At 36.2% G+C, this 26,091-nt stretch overlaps 1 protein-coding gene across 11 annotated transcripts in view; it reads right to left on the bottom strand.

Annotated features, from left to right (window-relative positions):
• The window catches only part of KIAA1109 (KIAA1109 ortholog), a 129,882-nt gene that overhangs the window by 3,156 nt on the left and 100,635 nt on the right, over positions 1 to 26,091 (bottom strand). For 5 of the 11 annotated variants that reach the window (XM_026081481.1, XM_026081479.1, XM_026081485.1 and 2 more), the window contains 24 exons: positions 25,428 to 25,558; positions 23,832 to 23,955; positions 22,869 to 22,978; positions 21,192 to 21,282; positions 20,586 to 20,648; positions 18,729 to 18,970; positions 17,857 to 18,072; positions 16,337 to 16,517; positions 15,077 to 15,269; positions 12,738 to 12,899; positions 12,477 to 12,616; positions 11,094 to 11,295; positions 10,487 to 10,690; positions 10,197 to 10,376; positions 7,750 to 7,887; positions 7,103 to 7,363; positions 5,811 to 5,961; positions 5,379 to 5,536; positions 4,670 to 4,862; positions 4,305 to 4,522; positions 3,428 to 3,679; positions 2,699 to 2,902; positions 1,020 to 1,214; positions 13 to 147 (listed from right to left, as the gene is read on the bottom strand). In XM_026081481.1, coding sequence (XP_025937266.1) covers positions 13 to 147; positions 1,020 to 1,214; positions 2,699 to 2,902; positions 3,428 to 3,679; positions 4,305 to 4,522; positions 4,670 to 4,862; positions 5,379 to 5,536; positions 5,811 to 5,961; positions 7,103 to 7,363; positions 7,750 to 7,887; positions 10,197 to 10,376; positions 10,487 to 10,690; positions 11,094 to 11,295; positions 12,477 to 12,616; positions 12,738 to 12,899; positions 15,077 to 15,269; positions 16,337 to 16,517; positions 17,857 to 18,072; positions 18,729 to 18,970; positions 20,586 to 20,648; positions 21,192 to 21,282; positions 22,869 to 22,978; positions 23,832 to 23,955; positions 25,428 to 25,558 — 4,144 coding nt within the window. The remainder of the gene's footprint in view (positions 1 to 12; positions 148 to 1,019; positions 1,215 to 2,698; positions 2,903 to 3,427; positions 3,680 to 4,304; positions 4,523 to 4,669; positions 4,863 to 5,378; positions 5,537 to 5,810; positions 5,962 to 7,102; positions 7,364 to 7,749; positions 7,888 to 10,196; positions 10,377 to 10,486; positions 10,691 to 11,093; positions 11,296 to 12,476; positions 12,617 to 12,737; positions 12,900 to 15,076; positions 15,270 to 16,336; positions 16,518 to 17,856; positions 18,073 to 18,728; positions 18,971 to 20,585; positions 20,649 to 21,191; positions 21,283 to 22,868; positions 22,979 to 23,831; positions 23,956 to 25,427; positions 25,559 to 26,091) is intronic. The other 6 variants (XM_026081482.1, XM_026081488.1, XM_026081489.1 and 3 more) reach the window with 6 other exon arrangements.

Here is a 26,091-nt window from a genome sequence, read left to right as displayed (position 1 = left end):
ATAACAACTTACCTTTTTCTTTTTCTTTTAGATAAGCAGACACCAAGTCATGCAAAAACATAATTAGTTCAGCATCCATGGTCACACAAATGTGGTCTGTGAATTCAGTTACTACACTGCACTCCACCTTTGGTTTAACACTTGTATCTACAGTCAAATAAAAATAGTATTGATATACTTTTAAATACCTATTATATACATAAGAATAGAATTTTAATACAAAGTATTTAAAAATTTCCTTGCTGTTACTGAACCAGAAACTCAAATGAGAGGAAGGACCACAATTAAAAAGTGTTTAGCATCCTCAACATTCTTTTCACTGTTTTCCCCTAGATTAATTTCTGCTACTTTATAAAAGAACTTGAAAATAAAAAAAAACTATCATACAGAATATTGATCATCCTTAACTTGCAAAGCCAACCTATAGGTATAGTATCACTAGCTTATGCTAGGTTATTAATGCATTATTTTAGACAATATGAGATGTCAGATTTTGTAAATTTGGCTACAGCAAACAGGTTGACTGCTGTAGCAATAATATCCAGGATCAAATATGGAGTAAAACAGTATTTTAGCTAAGATAAACATCTTCATTAGTGTCTTATATCTTCAGAGGTCTTATTTCCCCCTAGCTCCAACTGCAATGTGAAGACACATTTTGAAAATGAGACCATAAAGTTTAGGTTCGGTTTTTATTTCATTCCCTTTTTCAAAACAGTCCTTCTCTTTAACATTTTATTAAAAGTTAGGAAAAAAAAACAACAAACCAACCCAACTGAAATATTTGTATTCATTTCTCTTAGTAAGGCTATTCTACAATGACCAGTCTCTGGACTAGATGTTCACTTTCTCATCAGAATTCCCTCTGCATTTTATTTCAAAATGGTGTTCTTTCTTGCAGATCTGCAGTAACTTTCAGATTAAACACTGTCCTCTTATCAGTGAAATACCTTTGTACGTAACTTCTGATTTATGAAAAATAGCTTTGGATCAAGAAAAACAAATGATGTTTACTGCACCTTGTAGTGAAGGCTCTTGTGGTTCTTGAACATGAATAGATTTAAAATCCAGCTGCATCCTTGGCAATGCAAAGATAGTTTCAGTTTCATGGTTGTAACTGGAGCCTCCTCTGAAGCCACTTAACAAGCTTGAGCTTTTCACTGTTGTGCTGCTCTCTGGGTTATTAGCATCAACATTTCGAAGCAGGTTTAATTCTACAAGGGCAATAAGACATTCCTCAATTCAGCAATCTTTTTTATTAAAGTCCTATCAGCCTGGAGGGTGACAAGTTTTTCAATAAATTTATTTGCATAGTGGCAATATCATACACCAAAATACACCTCAACGAGAACCTGCACTCAACGAGAAGTGGGGTGGGGGAATAGTTGTTGGTACCATAACATCTAAGCACTTCTAAAAGTATCTATTCATTTTTTGGAAGCTTAAAGATCAAATTTTATTTATCTGGCCAGCCATCACAACCCTGTTCTATAAGTTAGCTTTCAGTTAAATGAGATTTGGACTATATGGTTTCTAAGTGTGCTCTCTGTGTTTGAAATTACACTGCTACTTAAAATGAGAATAAATGTTTCCATTTGATACAGTATCTAAATTCACAGAGGCAGCAATGCTATCAAAATCACAGCTGACCAGGAATCCAATTTTGACATGTGACTTTTACCATAACACATGTGCAACATCATTTGAATTATTTTTCAGCTGCTAAAATTGTGACAAGACAAAGTTAAGAAAGGTTCCTATTTAATCGTAAAACTGCTGGTGCATGATTATTAAAAAGATTATAGCCCTTATCCTGCTCTCTACAGCATGACCACAAAAGGTCAAACAATCAAATGATGTTGTTGTTTATATTTTTAAATACTCCGGATGTAGTGAAACAGGGCTGGGTAAAAACATTTAACAGATAGTGCCTCTACTTGTGAACCCCAACCACTACATCCTGTTGTGTCTTTCAAAAGGAATAAATATTAGTATATCAACAACTTGAAAAATAATTTTTTTCAAGAGACTATAAACTGTACATTTCTGACTATACACCACATTCTGCTATTCACCTATTCATAGGAATTCTATTGATTTTATCTGTTGGTTCTATGGATTTTGTGAATGGACTAGTAACAGTTGTACTTTCAAGGGTTTTTTTTTATATATATATCTTGGAAGATTTATTTTCCGATTAACAGTGATGACAGACATGATTCAAAAACATTTTAATGCCTAGAATCAGCTGAGGGTTGAAAAGCTTTAGGCAGAGAAGTAATTTTTAAGTGTTCCTAACAAGTGAGATGCCTAAAATAAATTCCTTCTTCAACTTAACCCGTAAATTCTTCATATGTATTGAAATAACTAAATATATCCTCATTGGTACAAGATCACAGCTGGACAACTATGTGAAATAATAAAAATCTGTGCATGTCGTGAAGGAGAAAAAGGAAAGGATTAAGAACAGAAAAAGGACTTGAAAAAGGACTTGAGCTCAGTAACACTTCCAGCTATTCAGTGTATTATGTTTTATTCCACCATTCACCATAAGCACCACAACAAGAAACTACATCCATCCTTTCAAAGAGAACTCCCTCCTCCCTGGCTCCCCTGAAATGGAGCAGCTTTTAAACAGCACAATTGGCATTGCCTGACAAGCAGACCAAACCCAAAACTTAATGAACGCAAATCTAACCTTCGTTCCTTGTTGCTGTAACATAATTGAACCACTCTTTCACACTGGCAACTCCATGTGGGGGGTTTTCATGGCGGCGCCTTGTTATCTTTGTGATTGTTGCCATAGGGCTTTCAAGGGCTCCGCAAGGTTTGGTGATCATCGTGTTATGGCCCAAATGAAAGTCCAGGGTTTGCACAATGTACGTAGAATGATCACTGGAACCTGCATTGAAGGCACAGGGTGTGTGGAGAGAGAGGGGGGGAAAAAAGAAAAAGCACACAGGTATATAACAGGAATAATTAGTACGCCAGTGGCATTAAAAACTGGTGTAAAGCTTGCAAACAACAAAGTTTAAATCCTCACAGTAGCTACAGCCAGTAAAGGCTTCTCAATATAAAGGCAAACATAAGTGATATAAGACCCTCAAAATTCAACACGCAGAAGCCAAGGACTGCATAAACACAGACAAACAATTAACAAGGCAGCCAATCCCTTTCAGAGGCATGCCAGGGACTTATCTACTATACTTCAGGTTATACTTTTCTTTATTCTATAGATAAAGCAAATGGTGGTAAAGATGTAGGAGAGGGAACAGATTATTATTTTACATAAGCAGTACATTTCTGGGAAATAATCTTGATTCAGACTTCGAAGTAAGTTTTTCTTTGATTTCCTCTTATATATCAATAAATTCTTAAAATTCATTAAAGAAAGTAAATGCAGAGAGGAAGAAATGCTTTATATTACCATCTTCCCAAACTTTCTGTGCTTCTGTCCAAAATGCAATGTTGGGTTCTTCAAGGTGAAATAAGGCCCAAGATTTTGAACGGAAATTAGGTCCATGAAAACAAGCCAGTGTCATATGGTTTCCGTGCAAGCTCATGGATCCTCCAAACTGCATTCCATCTTCTGGCAATGGCATCTGAAATAAGGATATATGGCACCCGGACACCATCTTCAAAACTCCTGGCCAATGGCGATGATGAGCTGCATCCAACACTGGAAAGATATGCAGTAGCAAGAGAGAAACAAACATCAGAAAAAGGAAGATACGGAAAAGATTGCTGCTGTAGTTCCTATGTTTTATTAAAAATATTAATTTTGATTGATATTTTAGTTTACTTCATTGACACTGTTTCACCTTTGTCATCTGTGAGATGGTTGTAAGTTAAGAGTATCTAAACAAGCATACTTGGAAATCAATGACTTACTGGGTTCAGATGAAAGATCGTTTCAGCTCATGATTAACAAAATAAGAAAAACATCACATTTCCACTGCTACTCAAATGCTACTCAAAGTAGAAATAATTTTTATGAAAGAGACTTTAAAAGTTACATTTTCAAACTGCAAAATGGTTTTAACAAAAGCATGCATTTTTAACTAAAACTTGAAAATAAATTAGTTCATTCTTGTACCAAAAGTACAGGAGGGTGCCCAAGATCCTTGCCCTCTTCTTCGAAAAGTTATTGCCAGCCCAAATTTACATGAAAAAAATTTTTGAAGAAATTTTTTTTAAATTCAAACAAATATACTTGCATGTATAAAGTTGCTCAGATTAATTTTTGCAATTAGAAACATCCTGTTTGAAAAGTATACTATGGGACAACTTTTTGTGCCACTTACACTGCTCATGTGAGTTTCTCTCCAAGTTATTGGCCATTGTCTTTGGAGGGAGATAAGGAACAGGTCCCCAAGTAGACAAAGCTCGCTTGCTTGTATCAAACTGCTGAGTAAAGAACTCCTGGAGTTTCATTCCTATTTTTATCAGGTCTGGTGTGGTTGATCTTGAAATCATCACTTGGAAGATATCCCATTTCAAGTCCCCATGGACAAATATCTCACTAGATATTAGAAGTAACAAGAACATTCACTACTCATGATAAAAAACAGACCTTTTGCTTTCTAGCATGCTCTTACTTTCTGTTAGCACCACTGGGCAGAATCCATACAGGCAGAACTTGGAAACTAAACATAGCGAACAGCATTACCTTTTATCAGAGATGCTTGAATCCAAAGTATTATACAGATTAATTTTCCATTCATCCTGTAGTTTAAGATCTGCATTACTGAAGATTCCCATTAGGATACTGGACCCCATATAGTCAACACGTGCTTCAGTAGAACCCATAGTAATTTGAATTTTATGATTGGGCTGTTGGTTTGGGTGTTCAGAAATATGAGCTGAAATAGAACCAAAGCAATACAGAAATATAGCATTAAAAATAAAGAGATTCTATCAGTGGATATCACTCTTATGCCGTCCACATGATGCAGAGGGACTGTGAAGACACTTTTCTTCAGGTGCATGGGGAGATCCTCACACTGGTGAGGAGCTAGAAGATCCAGTCCCTCTCCAAAGCTACTTTTGCATTTCCTAGGCCATAAGCACTTGGGAAATTCTAGGAGGAGCCGAAATGCCATCAAACTTTTTCAGTTGCCATCTGTCCAGACAGCTATGGGGAGTATAGGGAGCAGAGCTGGCTACTGTAATTTAAAGCTACCCTGAGACTGAATCAGCCCCCAATCAGGAAACTATCCTTGCAATTCAAAGTGTGCTCAGCAGTCAGAAGGCACAAGTGAGAATCCAAAGTCTTCATATACTACCAGGTTCACAAAGGAGGGTATGGCATATATACTTTAGCTTTTCATGTTCATTGTCCAGGGCACATATTAATACTGACCAGGTTTCCAACTTACCCACCATCTCCAAGGTGTTAACGTCTATGGTACCTCCAACAACTCCCCCTCTGGAGTCCAGCTGTGATCTTCCCAAACCAACAGACATGCTAATTTCCCGATCTCTGCTACTACCCACAGATAAGCGACCTTGGCTTTTCAAACCACTGGTGGTCCACCTAGAACAGAGGTGAAAATGAACAATTTTTTAATATGCCAAATAAGAAACAGAAAATTATTTACTGCAAACTAGCAAATAATGTGGATTAGGCACATGTGACTTCATGATTAAGTATCTACCAGTATTCATGAGGGGCTTCACAGTTCAGAACTGAAAAAAGGTAGGGTTTTAAAGCTACAAGACAGTAGGCTGTTAGTAAACTGAGGGAGCAGTAGTCTTTTCCCAAAACAACACAGTCTGCTAAAACACGTTTGATCTTGCTTTATACTTACGTAGTATTGCCCATTACATTGCTCATATTCATTTGGACATTTAATTGTTTCAGGTTCATAGCAAATACAACCAGCGTTTCCCATGGTGTTCCTTGCTGGCTCCCAGCTTTATTTGACTTATTAAAGGGAGTTGATGTTTTTGAGAGAGTATCTAAAGAAAAAGTAGACAAAAATTTAAAAGATTGCACCTACTAGGAAAAACTGGCAGAGTAGATACATTAAAAGACACTAGTAAAGGACAGACCAACATCTTTTTTAAGGTGTACTGTGAAATTACAAGAATAGGAGAGAACCAGAGGATTTACAGTAGGTGCTGCTCATAGAAATGGAGTCTTTTTACACACTTATTTTTACCAAAATCTTTCAGTCAGTCATGCAAGAGCTTTTTTAACTCTTAAACTCTTAAAAAAAAAAAGTGCATTCAGAACATGAATCGTAAGTATTTGAATATTCATGCAGTGCTTATTTGCACAAGTGCCAAGTCAGGACTTCAAGAGTTAGAATTTTCCTTACTCCTTTCACAAAAATCCTAGAGATAGTCTTACAAAATAAGAGTCTGCAAAATTGCATTGCCTATGAACAAACCACTTTACCAGCCATAAATCTTTCTCCAACCGTGTCTTCTTTTAAAAAACTGTTCATATACTAACATCTTGCTTCCTAAATACAGACAAAATACCTGTTCTTTCTTTTCTCATAGATATTTTTCCTAGAGTAAAAATAAGCACTATATTTCTAAACCTCCTACCTGTATCTAATGCCAGAAATACTCCAAACAGCTAGCACTACATTGCTATAAAATACAACTAACATTCATAGTAAAAGAAATTACAAGTAACTCTGCATTTATTTCTTATATAAAAATTATCCTTATTTGGATCATTTAGTATGAGCCCTAAGTCTCAGTCAGATGAAATGAAATAACTGACATTATCTGTGAGTTGTGATATCCCTTCTCTGCTAAGAACATGGTAATTAATTGGATGAGAACAGAAAACAAAGAAAATAAAAACACAATCAAAATTAAGCTGCAGAACTCAGCTAACCCCAGCTAGGTAACTCCTGCTCCAGTAAAAGAAATTCCAACAGTTTATAGAAAGTATTATAATCAACTGCATTTTGATTTGTACATTTCAGACATTTTCCTAAGCCACTGGCTCTCCACTCCAAGGCACAAGTGAAAAAGAACATTTTAGCACTGCTTCCTACAAAGTAGTAAAAACATTCATTTTTCATATAACTGCTGGAAATCCTCTAAAGAATTTTAAAAAAAAAAATCATCCTCTACTAACCTCTCTGAGGCACTGAAGAGTCAGACACACTCCTGGATCTTGTAACAGCTGGAGACTTTAAGCTATGAGATGCTGCCCCAGGTGACATACTGGTGTTTGCATTATGCTCATTAAAGACATTAGGTGACTGTGCCATGTGTGTAAATGAGGCAGACTGGCAGGGTTGCTCCCATGTCCTACAGTATGCTTTCCGTGATGATTCAGGAGAAAGGTGCTGGCTTACCCCTTCAATGGAATCCGGTGTTCCGGGACCCGATGCTACTGGAAAAAAGTAGCACATGAAAGGCAGCAGAACTATTTCATTTCTCTTTCACAGTATCCTCCCGCCTACTGAGAAATGTTTAGAGAGTGTCAAGCTTTGAAATAAATTTCACTTGTAATTAATATTTTTCCAATGTGTTAATTATTATAAGCTCTTTAAACAACTCAATGACCTACTTAAGTAAAACAAAAAACAAAAAAACCCCTAAAGATTAGAGATGGAAAATGTCTATTAGAGTGACCGCACAGGAAGGAGATTGTAATACATTTTCATTTCTACATTTCTATCCAGCTACATAAGTTGTAATACACAGCTAATGTATGTTTATGCAAATCCTACTATAGGCCATTGCACAAAAGGTTTTCCATGAGAAGGAGTATCTTACCTGGCAGATTTATTGTTTGATCACCTAGGAAGAGCCGTCTAGCAATGCTTCTCCTGTACCAAGCCCTCGGGAAAGCTAGAATCTCACTGAGTCGCCGCATGTCATATTTAAAAGAAGCAGATCCTATATCACAGACCGCTGACAAAGAAAAAGCAAACAAACACAACTGTAAGCACTCAGTAGTAACAGGTTTTGTTAACCCAATCCGGTTAATAGGCTTTGAGGGTGTTATCCTTCAGCGTAGTCAAATATTTCTCTACCCAGCAGTACAGTCACTGCTATAAGGGAAAATAGTTACTAAAAACTGCAGTTTTCCTCAGGTGTTGCTATTTGTCCAAATCTAATATTAGATACAAATGCATTTTATAAAGACAAGATGGAACCTATGAATACAACTGATGTTGGGTCCCCGCTTCCATTGTATATGTCTCAGACTCACCACCTGTGGGCTTTAAGGGCATATTAATCACAACCATGCTGCTGTTTGCCCAGGAACTCAGGATCCCACAGGCAAAGCAGAAACAATCTTTAAAACCACTGTTACTTTGCGGTTCTTTGAGCATCCAGGAGTGCGGCTCTTAGTGCAGTTTCACAGGAGGCAGGTGGTGAAGTCTGAGAGCCAGTAACTGAACAGAGATGGGAGAGTTACCCCGCCAGCTTAGACATGCCGCACGACAGGCAAAGTTAATAACCACACACAGACATCATGTTAAAACAAACTGATCATGAAGAACACAAAGAACACAGCTTGTGAGCCAGGAGATTCAGCTTTCATATTTAGAGGGCATGGTATACCATCTCTATAATAGCATGTTTAATTATACTATACAATCCACTTTGATTTTTCTCTATGGGGAGATTGCTTGACTATTTCTAGTTCTCATACAAAAAAGAAAGACGATACTGAGCATCTGCAAAAGATTTTGTCCTATTCAGGTAACAGTTCTGAAACATCCATTTCTGAAGACAGGATTATGAAAATAAAATGGATGCTTAGTGATTACTAAGATAGGTTGAACTGAAAGCTTAACCAACTCTGGGAACAAATTTAGTGTAAAATTATAGTAGTTTATCTCTGTTATAAAATGTATTGCGAGATGAAACAGCAATAAGAATCTGAGTTTTCTTATCTTTCTGTTCCTACGGACTAGTGACGTAAAAGAGCTTCATAGCTGAGCACTGGATGGCCTGCTGAAGAACTGTATTCACTTGTTGCCGACTCTGGCAAGTGGAGAGTTTTTGAGCCTGTACCATATGGACATTGTATCCATACTGCGATTGCTTTCCAGCTTTAGCAAGCAAGTTGGTACAGCATGCTTACACAACACTGAGCAAACACAGTGGAATTGTACCAAACAAGCTGGAAACGCAGAAGCCCAGCTCAAAGGCCCCCAATTCCCTTGTTCTTGGCGATTTGTAGTCCTTTCAACTTGTTGCCTTAAGAAGCCATTGCTTGGTTATCTAGGCTTTTTTCGATCACCACCAATAAAACTGACTGGCAGGCCATACCCAGGTGAAATGACATATTTAGAGTTTGAGGATTTCAAAACTATTGCTTACACTAACAATGATGCATGCTAGTGAGGAATAAATGAAATACTGTAGAAAAGAACCTTTTTTTTTTGTGGGAAACAAGAACTACTGGCATAGCTAAAAAAAATAGTTTAAAAGCTGAGCAAGCTATTTGGTTTGGTATTGAAGCAAATTATGTAAATGAAAATAGATAATACTACATGTTTCACCACATTGCTATTTACGTAGTCATACATTACCGTATTGCAGTCAAAGTTTTGGGGTTCTCAAGTGAGGTTAACAGAATGAAGGGAGCAGATACCACCCAAACAATACTGTTCAAAGACCCTAGTTTCTCAGACACAAGGCTACCTATGCTTACCATGGGATTGCATATCTGAAGACAAATATATAGATAGACAGATAGATAGATACAAATATTATGCCAGCAGGTGGAAAATAACCACTCTTTTCTGCATACTAAGACCACACAATGAAGTTGACAGACTAAAATTACTATTACTGACTTAAAATCACTTTCTCCAGATCATACCTATTGTGAGAAATACCTGCAATACAATTAACACGACATGGACTAACTAACTAAACACAAACAATTTAGCTTTATCTCAAAATATTCAAGAGTTGTAAGACTGATGTCAGAGACACATTTGAGCAAACCTATCTGTTTACATTAAATGAGTTAGGAGGATAAAAAGGTGCATCTGCAAATAGGTACTGCAAGTATACAATTGAAAGTTTAATGTCAATCACCACTTCACTCTAAAAGAACAAAAATTTTACTGCACACAACAGATAGATAGCTCTCAAATAACATCCACAAAAGCTGGTGAGAGTAAAGTGTATCACTGGAACAGCAGTTCTCTCATTAGATGAATAGACAGGAACATAATTAAAATGAAACAAGCATTTACCAGATATGTTTATCAGTGTAGTATCTATCTTGCTTGTAGCTTTGCTTGCAGACTGACTCTCAAAAAAGGAGGAACCTCCTGAACGCCTTATTCTCGACAGGCTGACTTTCACAAACTCAAGGTTAATGCTCAAAGAATCCTTCCGGCCTGTGACTGAAGTAGGTTCCTCATCCACGTTACCTAGAAATAGAAAGGAGAAAATTTAGTCTTATGTGACTGTTTCGGATCTTCAGTTCAAAAATCAAGCCTTAGCGAATGGTCATTAAAGCAAACACAAATTTATTCTGTACCTAAAGCTCCTGATCCAGGAGTTAGAACAGTAACAGCGGATTTTTGTTTTCCTGCTCCATATGGATGAAACACGTAAAGTGAGAAATCAGACATGCAGGCAGTAAAGCTCAGGCCTGAAGAACTGCTACTAGAGGTGGTCAGGTCTGACTGACTACTGCTGTGCCGGGTTCTGCCAAGAGGACTGCCTAGTCCAGGTGATGAACCTGAAGTCAAATTTTTTTTCCAAAAGTTAGTTTTATATGAAAGCATTTGCAAACATGAAATAATACTATTAACATTATTAAACAGAACAAATGCACAATAAATTACACCCTCCTAGCAGCAATGTAACTTAAATATTCTAAGTACTGATGCTAGCCTTTTATAATGGATAACTGAGCTTGTTTAACCAAGACAAAAAAAAGCTCCAATATAATGCATCTGTGCAAGCTTTTACAACAGATTAGGAAACTGATACAATATGAAGAAATTCTACCGAGGTCACTAATATATTAAACATAGGTTTGTAAAAGCTTATCTTTTGTTATAATTTTAGACAAAAGAACTTTTTTTTTTTTTTTTTTTGCCACAAGCTGCATATAGTGTAATCACTCGTATGTATATTACCTGGTGCTCCAGATTTACTAACTGAATTCTTTGAACCACTCTGTGAAGCAGTGCCACCAACTAACACATTTTCTGCTGGGTACATTGTGCCTAATGTTTCCAGTTCTCCTCGGTTTGAAGAAAACACAAGATCCAGAGAGGGCAACTTCAGCATACATTCAACTCTTGATACAGGCAAGCAGCTGAACTTGATTTGGGAGGGCTAAAGCAGAGGGAGAAAATAAAGGATTCAGTTAAGAAGTACAGAATACTAAAAAACACCCCAAGTTTGAGCTATAATAATAGTGTGCCACATTTAATTTTTTTTAATCTAAGCATATTACAACCTTTTCAGACTGGTTTTAGAATTAATAAGGTAACTCTATAAAGTTCATATAGATAGGTTCACTTCAAGGAATCCCTCCTTCACCAGATCTATTATCTGGGACAAGCTGTTAGAAAACTCAAATGGAGGAATCTTGGATGCAGTAGAGGACATGCGCTTTCCCCTCTCCCTTCTCCGCAAGTCAATCCACAACTTCATTCCTTTCATGCAAGAACCGCACAAAAACAATTGACCCTTGAGCCGATCCTGGAAGCCTCACACCCCTCCCCCCCCCAACACATCCTTGCCCAGCTGAGTTGAGTTTGCAGAAGCTGAGAGAGGCTACAAATTGTTGTGGTTAATTTTCATAGGCATAAAAAAAATTGTCAGAATAAGTTGTTCAATGTGGAAACATAATCAAATTTACACTATGAAAAAACATTGTTTGAGCAAAGTGGGAAAATGTAGTAGCAGCATTCAGATCAAACTCAGGTGCTCTGCATTACACTGCAGTAGCACTTTTCTCTCTGACACATACAGAGAGCCCGGACCCAAAGAATATTAAGCAGTGTGAATACACCTTACAGATAAGAACTATACATTCCTACATTTTTACACCTAGCATAAACTGAGAAAATTCTTTAAGTACTGTTTTTGTTTTGTAATAGTATCTATAAATAATAGATGTAAATACTAGTTATGAAAGATATTTTCAAAAAACTCCAAGATATACAAGGAGAACCTATGGATGACCAAAGTCTGCTCACGAATGAGCATGAACAAAGATAATGCTTCTGACAACAATTAAAAAGTAGTTATGATTAAAAATGCTCAGAACTTCTGTGGTTTTTCAAAACAGCTCATTTCTGTTGGTCTCCATGGGACCGAAAGATGTCAGAACTGCTGAAAGAAGTTTTATCTATCATCACACTAGATATGCATATCTCAGAATGGGCACCTGAAAATAATTAAAAAAAAACAAAAACAAACCAAAACAAAAAATCTCTTAGAAGCATGGCCTGTCTCAAAGATTGTGACTGAAGTTATTTGGTATACTGAATACTGAATTAAAACCTCACCTGAACCCGTACATAAACCACCACATCTACAGGGAAGGATGAATATGCTGATGTCGATGATGATACTAATGACGTTGTGGACTCTTCTAAGGGATCTTGTATATCAAATTGCCCCATGTCTTCATCCTGTGAACTAACAGCTTTTAACAAGTACAAGTATTCATTAGAAAGTGGAATTTAAAGGGAAGAGCGGCTCAATGCCATCAGAAGACAAAAAAAAGACAAAAGCCTAGAACACTAGAATATAAAGGTACAACCTACCTGTATAGTTCCTTTCAATTGGTGTAATCGGAATGGTTTCAAGAGCTTTCTCTAGAAAGTCCAGTAAGCATGGGCTAATAACCATTTCCTCTGGCAATGACTGGAGTGCAACCCACGCATATAGTTTAGCAGTTTTCACACCACCGCTTCCTTTCCCTTTGGCTGCAACATTGAAAAGATAAATTTGTCTAATGTAGTCCTATTTAACTACAACTGATAAACTTTAGGTGATATTTCATAACTAACAGCTGTTTCCTCTAATCCTCTGCATCATCATCATCTGAAAAGGTATAAATCAGAATAATTAGAAAAAAATTAAACCATAAGGTTTCACTAAAAAAAACCTGTGTGAAAACAACTATAAGTCTATCATGCTTGATTGTAATTGCATTGTGCTTGTTTCCCAACCAGGGACTCTTGCACCCCTTTGCTTCTTTCAAAATAGCATTGAAATCAGCCACACAAAATTCTTCCCCAAACAGACAACACAAAGTGACCACAGCTGACTGGAGATGAAAGAATATTAGGAAAATGACATAAATGAATTTGGGAAGAACGTCAGTTTAAACTGAAAAACAAATATTACAAGATTAAAACTGTAAATGGCAAGTCTAACTGCATTTATGCAAAGAACAACTGAAGATTCGAAACGAGCATTTTTCAAAACCTGGAGATAACCAGAGCATAAACTAACGGAAGGATTGTTCTCTCTTAAATTGGTGGAGAAGGCTAGCACTTGGATCCATGCTCACCAAAAGATAAAGAAACTTTTGGCAAGTTATGCACAGAAGATATTAGTACAGCTCAATTACCACCTATATGTAACACAGACATTAATTACTACCTGTAAGAATCAGATAGTACAACCAGAGGTAAGATATCATTCATATTCAAATAAGAGATAATGATTTGAGGTTCTCCAAGAAAAAGATATATATTAACTGAGTGCCTACAAGAGAGCTTAAAAATCCTTTTATTTACTAAGCAAACAATGAATTTTCATGCTATGCAAGCTATTCTGTCTCATGCCTCTGACTGTCTAGATTGTCCCATCTTGCTCTTACTGCAGACTAAAGACACTAAGACAAAATAGTTTCTATTCAAGGGGAAAAGTAATACAGATAATAAATATTTAAGTGTTGTAAAACCATTCATAAACTAATAAATTTTTATAAAAATATAAATACATAAAGAAATAAAATAATTGCAATCTCTAGTTTGGGGAGACATTCATATTGTCATACAAATGCAGATTATGTAAGTCCCTCAAATGTGGGGCTTACAGATACAAAAACAGCAAGACTTGGTAACTAGACATGACTTGGTAAGAATTTATAGGCAAAGAATGGAAAGAAGATATGTAAGTACAAAACAAAATTGAAGAAAAGTAGCATAAATCAAGACTATGCAATATTCAGCAATCAAAGAGGATGGACATTTAAAGGAGTCAGAGCTAATGGCTAAACAGCGTGGGTAAACTGAAGGTGTCCCCATTTCCACTCTTCTCTCCCAGCACCTCAGCTGGTTTTATAAAAAACGTTTTCAGTTATTACTTCTTCCTGCTCAAATTTTCACAAATTCTGGCTATTTGTTTCTAAATTAATATTCAAATGCTGAAGGAGAGAGGAGTGAAAGTCTCAGAAGGTGGAGGTGCAATCTACATACCTCTAGATCTGACATGACGTAACAAGGACTCCTGCTTGAAAACAGGAATCATCTGAGATATAACAAGCTTTAGGTATTAGAACTCAGGTTATTCCAAATCACAGTTATTTAAGGGACTGCAACAGTTGAGGTCACTAATCTGGTATTTTGATTAATACAAATACCTCCAAACAGCTGTTCAGTATTACAGCAAACAACCGAATTCCAGAAAGCATTTTTCTATACATTACTTCCATGGCAAAAAGCACTAGAAAACTTAACGTATTCTTCAAATGATGTAACGTATGGATGTAAGGATTCATCTAACTTATTTTTCTTGGATTATGAATAAAGCAATCAGCATGGCACATTTTATACAGATACTTAAGCTTTATCCTCCAGTAATGAGCATTACTTTGTTAAATGAAAATTGAGAGAATGCAGTGATGGCCCATCACTGTGATACACCATGGTGACTATGACAGACATTACTGAGACTGGTTTAACAAGAGATTTCTAAAAATGCAGCTTTATGAACTGCATTCATGCTTCTGGAATTGGGTTTCTGTAGCCAATGTGTAGACTTGATAAATATCATGCTTCAACCAATGTGCAGACAGATCTAAAGCTAGTAGATTATATGAAGGAAAAATATAAATCCGTGACAGTTTTAGAAGGTTATTGTCTGTAAGTACCTGATGGGATGGGTGGGGGTTGGGGAGGAAGCAAGGTGTTAGTCTTGCTGTGGGTAGTGCTAGATAAAGGAGGAGATGTGGCAGTATCTTTCATACCATACAGCTTGGACTCTTTGGAAAGGGTTCTTGGCAAAGAGGATCCTCGAGAAGTATTTGGCGATTCAGTCTTTAAAGTCTTAGAGTTGTAGTGTAACTGAAAGCAAATAAAAATCAATTTACTTCACAAAAATAACTCAATTTCTGCACAGCTGTTTTGTGTCACTCCTTCTCTTCTACATTTTTGCATTATTTACAAAAATATCATAGTAAGATATGTTACATTCCAATCACATTCTAGATATAGTCGCTGCATATGACTATCTAATCTTTGTACAAAAGATAAATTTGTACATCACCTCTATCATATGAAAAATTAAAAAAAATTAAAAAAAAAATCAATGAAACAGAGCAACAGAGGAAACAAACCATTTAAAAACATGGGTTATTAATTGTATAAAGTTTGCAGCTTCTCTCTGTGATACTAACACGTCATGTGACACCAACTATTTGTTCCTGTCTGCATATAGCTTTCTTTCTGCCTTACTGCATGATGAAAATATTCCACTACTAAAATACAAGAACATTTCTGTTAAGTTCCTTTCTTCCTAGGACAGCAAAAAAAAAAAGGGGGGGGGGAGGACCCGTACAGTCTGAAGATGTTTGGGAGAAAGTTTTCTAAGAAAAGAGGATTTTTTTGAAGAATTTTTTATTCTGACTGGTATAATAAACGTTACACATCAAGCCACAGAAAGAGAGCTTCATGTATTATGTTGGACAACTACTAAGCTGCACTTCTATCAGTTACAGATACTGAACAGAACTACCTGTAAGAGAACAAAATACCCAAAAGAAAAAAAAAGAACACTAATTTCAGCCACCAAAATGTTAATGGAAGTGATTTCTTTACATTATGTATATCACATACATTGTTACAGAGCATCTTTTGACATAGTGCTGCTTTTGATGGGTACATACAGGGTTTTTCGTTTTGTTTCTTAAGAAAATGAGGGGAAATAGCCGGTAAGCTGAAAATCTCTAACAGTTTTCAACATAGTGTTACAGAATCATTATTCCTATTTTAGCAGTATCTGCGGCACTGAGATTTTGCTAAGGTATGCTGTATATATTAACTTGAACATACCATAACAATGTAGTTGGTTTTAAAGCATATTTGAGCAGAGAGAAAGAGTGTTTCCCTGTCCAATTATACATTACTTTTACCTTTACATCCACCCCAGGAATATAAAACACTGTTGTTTCCACATCGCTAGATTTTGTCTGTAGAGATGATGGCACTTTTTTGCCAGCAAGTAAGTGAGTAGTAGATGCATAATTAGTTTGAAATTTCTTCTTTTTTGAAGGAGACTCCTGATCTAAACTTCTGGAACTCCGATCATAACTCCTAAAATAAATACATTACATGTTATTAATAGAAACTTAATACTCTTTTATTAATAAGAGTATGCTGTCTGGTATTAAAAAACACCTATCAGATTAATAAGAAACAAACTTGTAATATCAGCTATACAAAGATTGCAATCCCTGCTTTATTCTTTGCTTCTGTGCCTGCACTCCCTTTCTGTCTGCCCATTCTGGTTTTGCCAAAGCTTATTTTGTGATTGTTTCAAAGAATAAAATCTACAAAATTATTTCATAGTCATTTGGCAAAAAACCCTCCATAGCTCTGTACCCTTACAGTGAAGTTCACGCACAGTATATGACTTGTTCTCTGTGAGCAGTTCCTTGATGTACAGATAATAGTTATCAATTTTCTTTCTCTGTTCTAAGGCTTGGCTGCATATAAATTCCTGAGATTCTCCTTCCTGATCTATGAAATCTTAGACAAAAGAAGTGTCACAGAAAAACAGACACCAATCACTTCCTAATTACAGATCTCCTTCATATACTGCTCAGCATGAAAAAGTATTTCTCAATTGTTCCTACCTCTTAAAATGAAAATTAAAACAAGCAAATCTCATTTTCTCATACTAATTAAGAAATATCTTCACTGACATATAACAAGTTTCTTAAAGTTTGCAATATCATTAACATCATATCAGACTAAAAATAATTAGTGTAAAGCTGCCATTAGATGCCCAATCACATAAACACAGGAAAAAGAATAAAAAAATTAGGATGAGATCAAACCTCATTAAGATCAGAAGTAAAGCTCTTATGTCATCTCAGAAAAACATTCATTTAACTAAGAAAGGAACATAAAGGAACATAAGAATATTAGCATGCTTTTACACTCAGAATATAATGGGAGTCCTCAAAGATCATGAGAAAACACAACAGTAGCCCAATATTAGTCAAATCATTGTGTTGATTCATGACATTGTAAAGTTATTTCTCTGGAGACTGAAAAAGGGAATACAAGCACTTCAGAAGCTTAAAATTTCATCTACAGAGGATAAAATATGCTTTCAAAAAATATCAACAGAAGAGAGGCATAAGCCAGTTTTTCCTAACCAACTGCAACTCCCTGTGGCATACTCAACCATAACAATTGCAGCTCATGGTGATGTTACAAAATAGTGGTAAACTGGGAATAATGTGATGCTAGCAAACTAATTTACACATCTTTATGCTTTTCAAACAGGTCAGTGCATAAGAATCATTAATTACTGTGCATATCATGATAGTAACTTAAGTGATGGAAATAAAAGGGTTATAGCTGAAGAAGAATAAAATATTGATACCCTGTTCTCCACAAGGCAACTGAGTAGTAAGTTTCTTACCTTCGTAAACTAATGTCATCATGTTCCTGCTGAAGCGTTGTAGGGTGCAGTACACACTTTCCACAATCAATTTCAACCCTGATATCAAGTTCGAAGTCAATATTTCTCTCTGTGGTAGTGCCAGTCACACTTCTGTTGGTAGGTGTTGTTGGCCAGCGTTCAGTGAACAGTTGGTGGACTGCAGCAAAGCCTGTTGCTTTCTTCCGAGAGGTATTCCTACAGAGGCACAGTTGTGGACTAGATATTAGTGTGGAATTTATACTAGGAAGTATTGTTAGACTGCGTTCACACTCAGCATAAAACATTTTTGAAAGGTTTCTGGTTAAAGGCTTTATCTGATGTACAGCAATACATTGATCTGCCTGTCTTTGGCCATTCCTAAGGGGCCTGTCTCTGGCTTGGGGTACTACAAAGAACTAAGCCTTCCTTATTCTAAATTCTCAATCAAGCAAAAGATAGGAAAACATACATACAATCATTTTATTTGCAACATAACATTTACATTATTACATGCACTTTATGGAGGTATAATTGCTGGATAAAACTCAAAGTTATGCTGTATCTAACAAATGCTGTTCCCACTAAAACCTGCCCTTTGCCTCAAAAAACTCTCTTTCCAAGTTCTTCTGTTCTGTTCCAAGCCCTAAAATTTTTAACAGTTGTCTCTTTATAAAGAGCAGCCACCTTTTCACATCAGTATTTCTCCCTCCCCGCAGTTAAACCTGCTGAACACAGCTTCCACCTGCCCTCCACATACACACTTCAGGCAAAAATCAGTCCTTCATCAGTAATAACAGCTTTTATAGACTTAAAGCCAGTATTTCAAGTGTATTTTCTTAATTTGCATGTTCTTCATTAGGACCATTACTTACGGTGGTTTCCTATAAAAATAAGTCCTCTCTCTTTCATGGTCATCCTCCTTCTCAGAGTCTTCACTGCTTGACGATAAGCTGTCATCCCGACGTCCTTCAGGCTGGAAGGGAATGCTGGGTGAGAAGACTACTGGAGTTTTGGATGAACCAAATACCGAGCATGAGCCTTCACTAGTAGATGAGTAATGGGAGGGACCATCAATAGTTACAGACAAAAGGTCCATTTCTGTCTCCTCTGGAAACTGATTGCAGAAAAACAAAAAGATATTAAATTTCCACAGATATTGTTTCCCTCAAGAATGCATTAGATAGCTCTGGAGCGAGGGGAGGGAGGAAAGAGTGGTTTTGAGAAGCTCTCATGCCTAAATTCCTCATAATACAGAGACACCTGATGTAGGAATTGCAAGATGAATTATGAAAAAAAAATCACAGAAATGAAAGCTTGCTGGGGAGACATTGCCACTGCCTAGTGATTGATCTGAATTTGTTAGCTAAATATGCTAGTTAAGCTAAATCATGCTCTGATCAATTCATACCGTCAGAAGTAATAGAAACATACCATTTAAATTTAAAAAAATATATTGTGAAAGAAAAGAACAAGAGATAGCAAAAATCATCATCAACTTTGTAAAGGGGGGAAGTACCCAGAAGTGTTAGTGAGATGTACATGCACAATGCTAACACAGAATGTACAGGATCATTTTAAACACTGGACTGTGCTCTTGGACAGTGTTGGACAGAAGTGCTTTGATATGAAATGAACTTCAGGCCAAATTTCCAAGAGACCTTCTATTTCTCATGCAAATTATACTACAAGCGCCACATAAGCACTTCTGGAACACCGACACCATTATTATGCAATTGAAAAGTATATGGAAGTGTTAGGTTAACACCAGCACTATCTGAGCAGTATTACTACAGAGCTACATCGTGGTTGTCTGCAAATTCAAATTAGAGATGTGTTAAAGTTTATTTAAGAACTGGCATCATAAGAATATTGTTTTTATTCAACACCTGACACTTAACACTATTTGATAACATACTGCTAGGCCAACAAAATTTAAGCTACTGGGCTTATATTTGAGTATAAGGGGGGAAAAAGGTAGGACAGCTTTTATATGTGAAGATATTTATATGTGCAAAGCACATTTCTAGGCTTCATTTCTCCTTCCCTCTCAGAAGTGAGAATCTACTTCCTAGAAGAGTGAGTTGGAAGGCAGAAAGGTAGGTTATCTAAGAAGTTATTTTTTTAAAAAAACCTTTTGTTATTATACCTAAAACATGCTTTTCAAAGCATTTCAAAAATCAATTTGTTCTCCATGTATTATATTTTGACACATTCCCTGCTCTGTGTTATTTGAAAATGTTTTACTCTGCATTAGCTACAGGAATTCCAACAGAAAAAAGTACGAGAAGACGTCCTCCCACCTAACAATTATTTTGTACTGGAGTCAATGCCTGCAATGTTGGAACACCATGTAACAGATGGAGACACCTGCACAGGCACCAAAGCCCTCCTCTAAAGTGTGCTCAAGACAGGTATCAGTCAAGACTAGACTTATGTCATTTTACATCAGGCTCGATCAGAGTCTTGGAAAATACAAAAACAAAATTCCACTAATTTATTTTATGAAAGTACTAAGTTTTAGCTCTACATAAAAATGTATGCACTCTGGAGAGTCTGTCAATAGCCTATCATATTCCTCTGCTTACTTTACAAATTTAAATTTAAGTATTTTCAAATTTGATATACATTCTGTTTAGCTGAGTGCAGAAAGAGATGAAACGCTGAAAAGCAGCTCCCTGTGAGAAAAATTAGTTCTCTGGCAAAGAGTATTTGTTTCTTCTCAGAAATACCTGAAAAGACCCTTCCCCTGGACAGCTGGATTGTTGTGCAATCCCCAAAACTGTTTTATTCAACTTAGTTAAAAGTGAAAAGAAAAATATAAATTAAAACAATTATAGTAACCTCAGCTATGCAAAAAAACACACAATAGTGACATTTTTAAAATGGGAAAACAAAACAATATTCAACAATCGTTTTTAAATGCATAAAGGGATATACTTGTAGGACTACAGTAAACTGACTCATTTCCAAAACTCCAAATATATTTGAATGCAAAAAGTACTAGATAATTTTTGTACACTTCTGTTAAAAGTGCCCACAAAAAAACCCATATTACTATTTTATATGTCAGCCTGGAAAAATACCCCTTTCAAGTATTTTCCTAAATATCTCAATTAATTTCCACCCTAACATTTCAATTAATTTCCATGTTAAGAAATCAAAACATCTATTTTCTATCAAAACAAATCTATTTTCAAAACATACCAATATTTTTACACACACACACACACACACACACAGAAGCAATCCAGGTCTGCCTAGGTATACCTATCTCATGAACTTGTGACCAAACGGCACAAGACATTAATTAGTATCACATATAAAGTAATTCTTACAGAATCCTGTATGTTAAAGGTCACTCTTGGCCCAGGAGATGCTGCATCTACACGGATATCTGGGAGATCTTCACTGTCTCCTAGTCGAGAGCTATAAGCAAAAACAGCAAGAATATCTTGTCAGTTTTTTATTACAGGATTTTGTGTCCATGTAAACATTTAACTATACAAATACACAACAATTAAAAAAAGTGCGGTCAGTGCTTGCCATATTATCAAGGAAGCAAATATTAAATCAGAATTGAAGCATTTATGGTACATGAAAAGGGAAGAGGAGGGGGAGAAGGAAAGAAGGAAGGTACACATTACTTGGCCAGTAGTCCAAGCTAACCAATCTCTGCCTTATTTATATATTTTTAACTTTCTCAGGCCTGAGCTAACATGCAGAAATTATAGAGAGAGAAAAAAAAACAAAAATAAACGAACAAAAAAACCCCCATACACGATTTACCATCTGGGACCTAAAACAAGTTGACAGGTGACATTCTCAAATGCAAGTGAAAGTAACTACTCAGCATTATAGAACATATAGATACTATTTTTCATTCACAACCAAAGTAATCATTAAATTTTTTAAAACTTAAGTGTTTCTTATTATGCTAGCCATAAGAATAAATTACAGAGCAGCACAAAAGCCTAATTGTCTTTCCCGTACAGTTTCTGGTTCTCTTAAGATAACCTTGTTAAAAGGTAAAATGAAAGTGTTTTTTGTCTGACAGATCCTGAACTAGAACCTTCATACCTGCAATTCTTGCTCTGCTTTAAGCATCAATAATGCTAATTAATTCAAAAGAAAGATTCCCTTTCCAAGGGCAGCTGGAAAAACTCACTTTTTAGTACTTTATTTAAAGGCTTTCATTTCTTTTGCTGGAATATGTATTTCTGTTATTTTCACATCTGAGTTATTTATAAGTTGCATTTCACTTCTACACAAGTATTCATATTTGAAACAAATTCCTCTTAAGAACTGCCATTCTCATAGAAAAAAAATGCAAAGAATTCTAATACTCCTCTCCACCTTTTTTATTTTAAACTTTTCTATATTTAATACATAACAATGCAGCAAGATTTTTTATTCCAAACTGTGAACCCTTCAGTTTTATCTACAGGAGCAACAGACTCACAAACACATATTCTAAAATCAGAGTAAACACTTTACAAGAAGATATTATACAGCAGCAGTTTTTTCAGCAGCCATTAAATGATGAAACAAAAGCCACACACAATACAAGCAAGGAGAGTAAAAGAAAATTATCATTCATAAACTAAAAGAACTCTGCTTCCTTCCCCTCATTACAACATCCCTTCTTAAAACATGATTGACAATCAAGTATAGAAACCAGAAAGATTACTCTGTACCATTTTTACTTATACACTACAAGTTTCTTGAGTATGCCTTGAAAACAGGACCCTATAAAAAGCCCTAAGTTCCTGTAGAAGTGGAAACTTTCTCCTCAGATGACATGCTACTAGAGCCTGTCAAAAAAAGATGTTTCCAAAAGGTGAAAAAACTAATATTCAGAACATTCCTGTCTTCCAAATGGAGCTCCTCTTACCCAACCCGACCACCTACAGCTGCTGCCTACAGTAAAAGAACTTCAACAGCTCAAACCCAGGGTTTCCTCTGTCACACATGCTGTTATTGCTTTCATGGATCTCAGACTCCCAGAAGTTTACCTTGTTCTGTCCATTCTCTTCAGAGGTGGTCTTCCTGATGCTGAAATACTCTTAGATCGGCTATAGCTGGGTTTGTACCCAAGACCCCATTTGTCTTTCAAGGAAGCAGCCTAAAATAAGAAAAGAATATTTAAATGAAACACTGAGGTTGGTGCATAATGAAAAAAGAGTCTGGCAAGCTACAGTCTTACTTTATGCAGGTGTACCAGTACAGTAACAAGATGTGTTTGTTTCATAATGCTTCAAGTGCTCCTCTTTATTGGCATTTGCCCACATCATTTTGCCTCTGGATATATGTTCACCTTTCGCACTGGCTGGCATTGCTAAAGTCCTGTTGCCAGAGAGAAGCACGCCCAAAGCCAACAATCCAACTACTTTGGCACACAGCCTTCCTATCTACTACCACAGTAACAGAAGAACATGAGCTAGAACGGGAACATTTGCGAAGGAGCTGCAAACAAACTGTAAAAACAAAGATCTTCCAAATAATAAAGCATCACACTTGGAGCTCATGCACTAGGCATGAGTTTGCAACCTATGCTTTGCCAGGTTTGTTTGACACACATGCCAAGTGGGACACAACAGATATCTACCCTTTGCCCAGGCAAATAACATGCTTGCCTCTACATTTGCATTCAGCAGTCCAATCCGGAGCCATTTTAAAATCTAAGAGTAAAGATTAAACTACATATCTCCATGTATACTTTTTCCAATTATTTCCTGTGAATGTGCAAATAAAAACCCATTTATGATATAGTGGCTGTAAAATTTCAGTTTTCCTATCATTATTATTACAAGGGGGTGGGGGGGAACCTTCTTCTCCTCATAAAGCTAAATGGGTAACTGAAATATTTGATATTCTTAACCTTTCTTTTTCCATGTCTAACATTTCTCTTGCATTAACTGACAGAAATGTGCAATTCAAGGGCTATAGTATTTTTGAAATAATTTAATACTGCTTACCCTCATGCTGGATCGACGAAGCTTTTTACGAACATCTCGGCGGATATCATTCACAGCCACTGACTCCAATTGTTGATACCGCTGAATTTCTTGATTTATAGTTCCTTCACTTGCACCTAATTTTCTGGGGAAAAATTATGGCTGAGTATCTTACAAATAGATAACTATTTCACACATTTTCACACACTATTTTCACCATTTCAAAAATCTCTGTGTTAAAACGATACACTGATATCCCTGTAAAACATCCCACTTTCTCATTTTTTCAGTGGTTACTTATGACCAGTGCCACCTTTTCCAAATACAGCTGCAGAAGATCTGTTCTTGTTTCATTATACAACTTTTTGTCAGGTATAATATTTTGTCCATTAAGAGGACCTTTTGATTATAAGGTTTCTATCTCTAAATCACTTCGCAGAGCAAATGCAGGACACAGAACATACTGTCATGCAAGGAGATCCCAAACAGCATGCTATGATGATGACCACGGTAGAGAACTAGAACAGCTAGTGCAGCAACTCTCTTATTTCAAAAAGCCCTAGATTTAAGGTCTTTCTGTGCACTTTCAGTCACGTGACATAGTTGTTTTTAATTAAAAACAAACAAAATGGGCAAATCAGAGAACTGCCAGCAGGCTGGAGAAAGATCCTGCTGTAGCTGTCCAACAGTCATGTCACGCAAATGACAGCTTTCTACAGAAGATTACATTCTGCAGAAATATCACCGCTAAATAATTTACAAAACTCTGCTAAGTATCAGCTATTTTGAATGAATCAGGGTTTAGTAAGGCATTAATACACTCAGAATAGAAAGACACAAAACCTGATTTTGATTCTTGTATTTCACATTAGAAGAAACACTTAACCTAAGGCCCAAAGTTCAGATACAATTGCCCTCTGACTGCTCACAGCAATTTTCTTCCAAGTACAAGCACTAAAACATGCCTCCTCTGTATTATTTAACACATAATTACCAAGGTCTATATTACTATCCCAGACAGATCCATCTATAGCAAAAGCGCCTTAGGCAAAAAAAAAAAAAGAAAGAAAAAAAAGAAAAAAAATTACTGCTAAAAATGATTAATACAATTTACTTCCCCTCTTGCTGTAAGCATTATCAGATGAACTCCTTTCTTCAGGGTTTTATCATGTATAGTATATAAGTTTTAATTTTAAAATACCATCATGAAAGATGCAAAAATAGTCAATTTAAATGAGTTTATTCTTCTTTCAATGAACAGGACATTATTAAAGTAATATATTTTATTAATCCCTGTGATAAAAACCAAGATGTAACTACAGTTTGGGATAGGCAAGAAACTGATGATGCTCAGTCAGTGTAAGGCAGACCCAGAAGGAATATAGACTAATACGACACTTGGGGAGAAATTTGGGAGGGTACTTGCTCATCTGAATTTTTCTTAGAGAATCATCAAGGACAATTTTTTAAAACAAAACAATAATTTCCACTTGACTATCACAAATGCTGCAAAATATGTGATAAAGAAAAAAAACCAAAACCCCTCAGGTGCAGTTTTGTTACTCCCAAACTTTATGCAAGTTAAAGCAGACCCACATAAAGAAAACCCCAACTTACTTTAAATCATCAATTACTTTAGCTTGCTCATTGAGTTCTCTAATATCGACTAAACGTTTCACAAATTTTCTTCCTCGCTGCTCTCCAGTTTGGATACTAGAGGCTCCCTGCCGTCGGTGATCAACAATCTCCTATTTAAAGTAAACATTTAATTAGTGTCCTCATAAAAATTGGACATGAGTATCATTTAACAATAAACAAATTGAATTTCACACCTTAAAATTTGGAATATTGCATGCAAAAAGAATCAGTTTCCACTCAAAAGGCAGCTGATTGGAATTTTTCCAGTGATCCAAATCCCATCATTCAATTAGACACACTTTAACTACTACATACATGTCCCCATGAGCAGGATCTGCCTGCTTTCCTATGTGATGTGCTAGACTGAGGAGAGTCACACTTCGCTGACCCCAAAAGATATTCTACAGGAACAGAGTATCGATGGTTTGGGGGGCTCAAACCCAGCAGGTGATTTACAATCCGCTGCCCAAATGTTAGCTTGGGTGCATCTCCACATAATGAACCTCCACCTGATTTCTAAACAACAAACATGACCATTAGTGTTCTGGAATAAAGTTTTCACTTGGCAGGCAAGAGACATTTAAGACAGCCATTGAAGAACATCTGTTAAACAGGTTTTACATGAAATCAAAAAGGAAGGTTA

This window comes from Apteryx rowi, unplaced genomic scaffold (assembly GCF_003343035.1).
Source record: "Apteryx rowi isolate R43461 unplaced genomic scaffold, aptRow1 scaffold_55, whole genome shotgun sequence".
NCBI lineage: Eukaryota > Metazoa > Chordata > Aves > Apterygiformes > Apterygidae > Apteryx > Apteryx rowi.
This window is presented reverse-complemented; position numbering and strand designations above follow the sequence as displayed.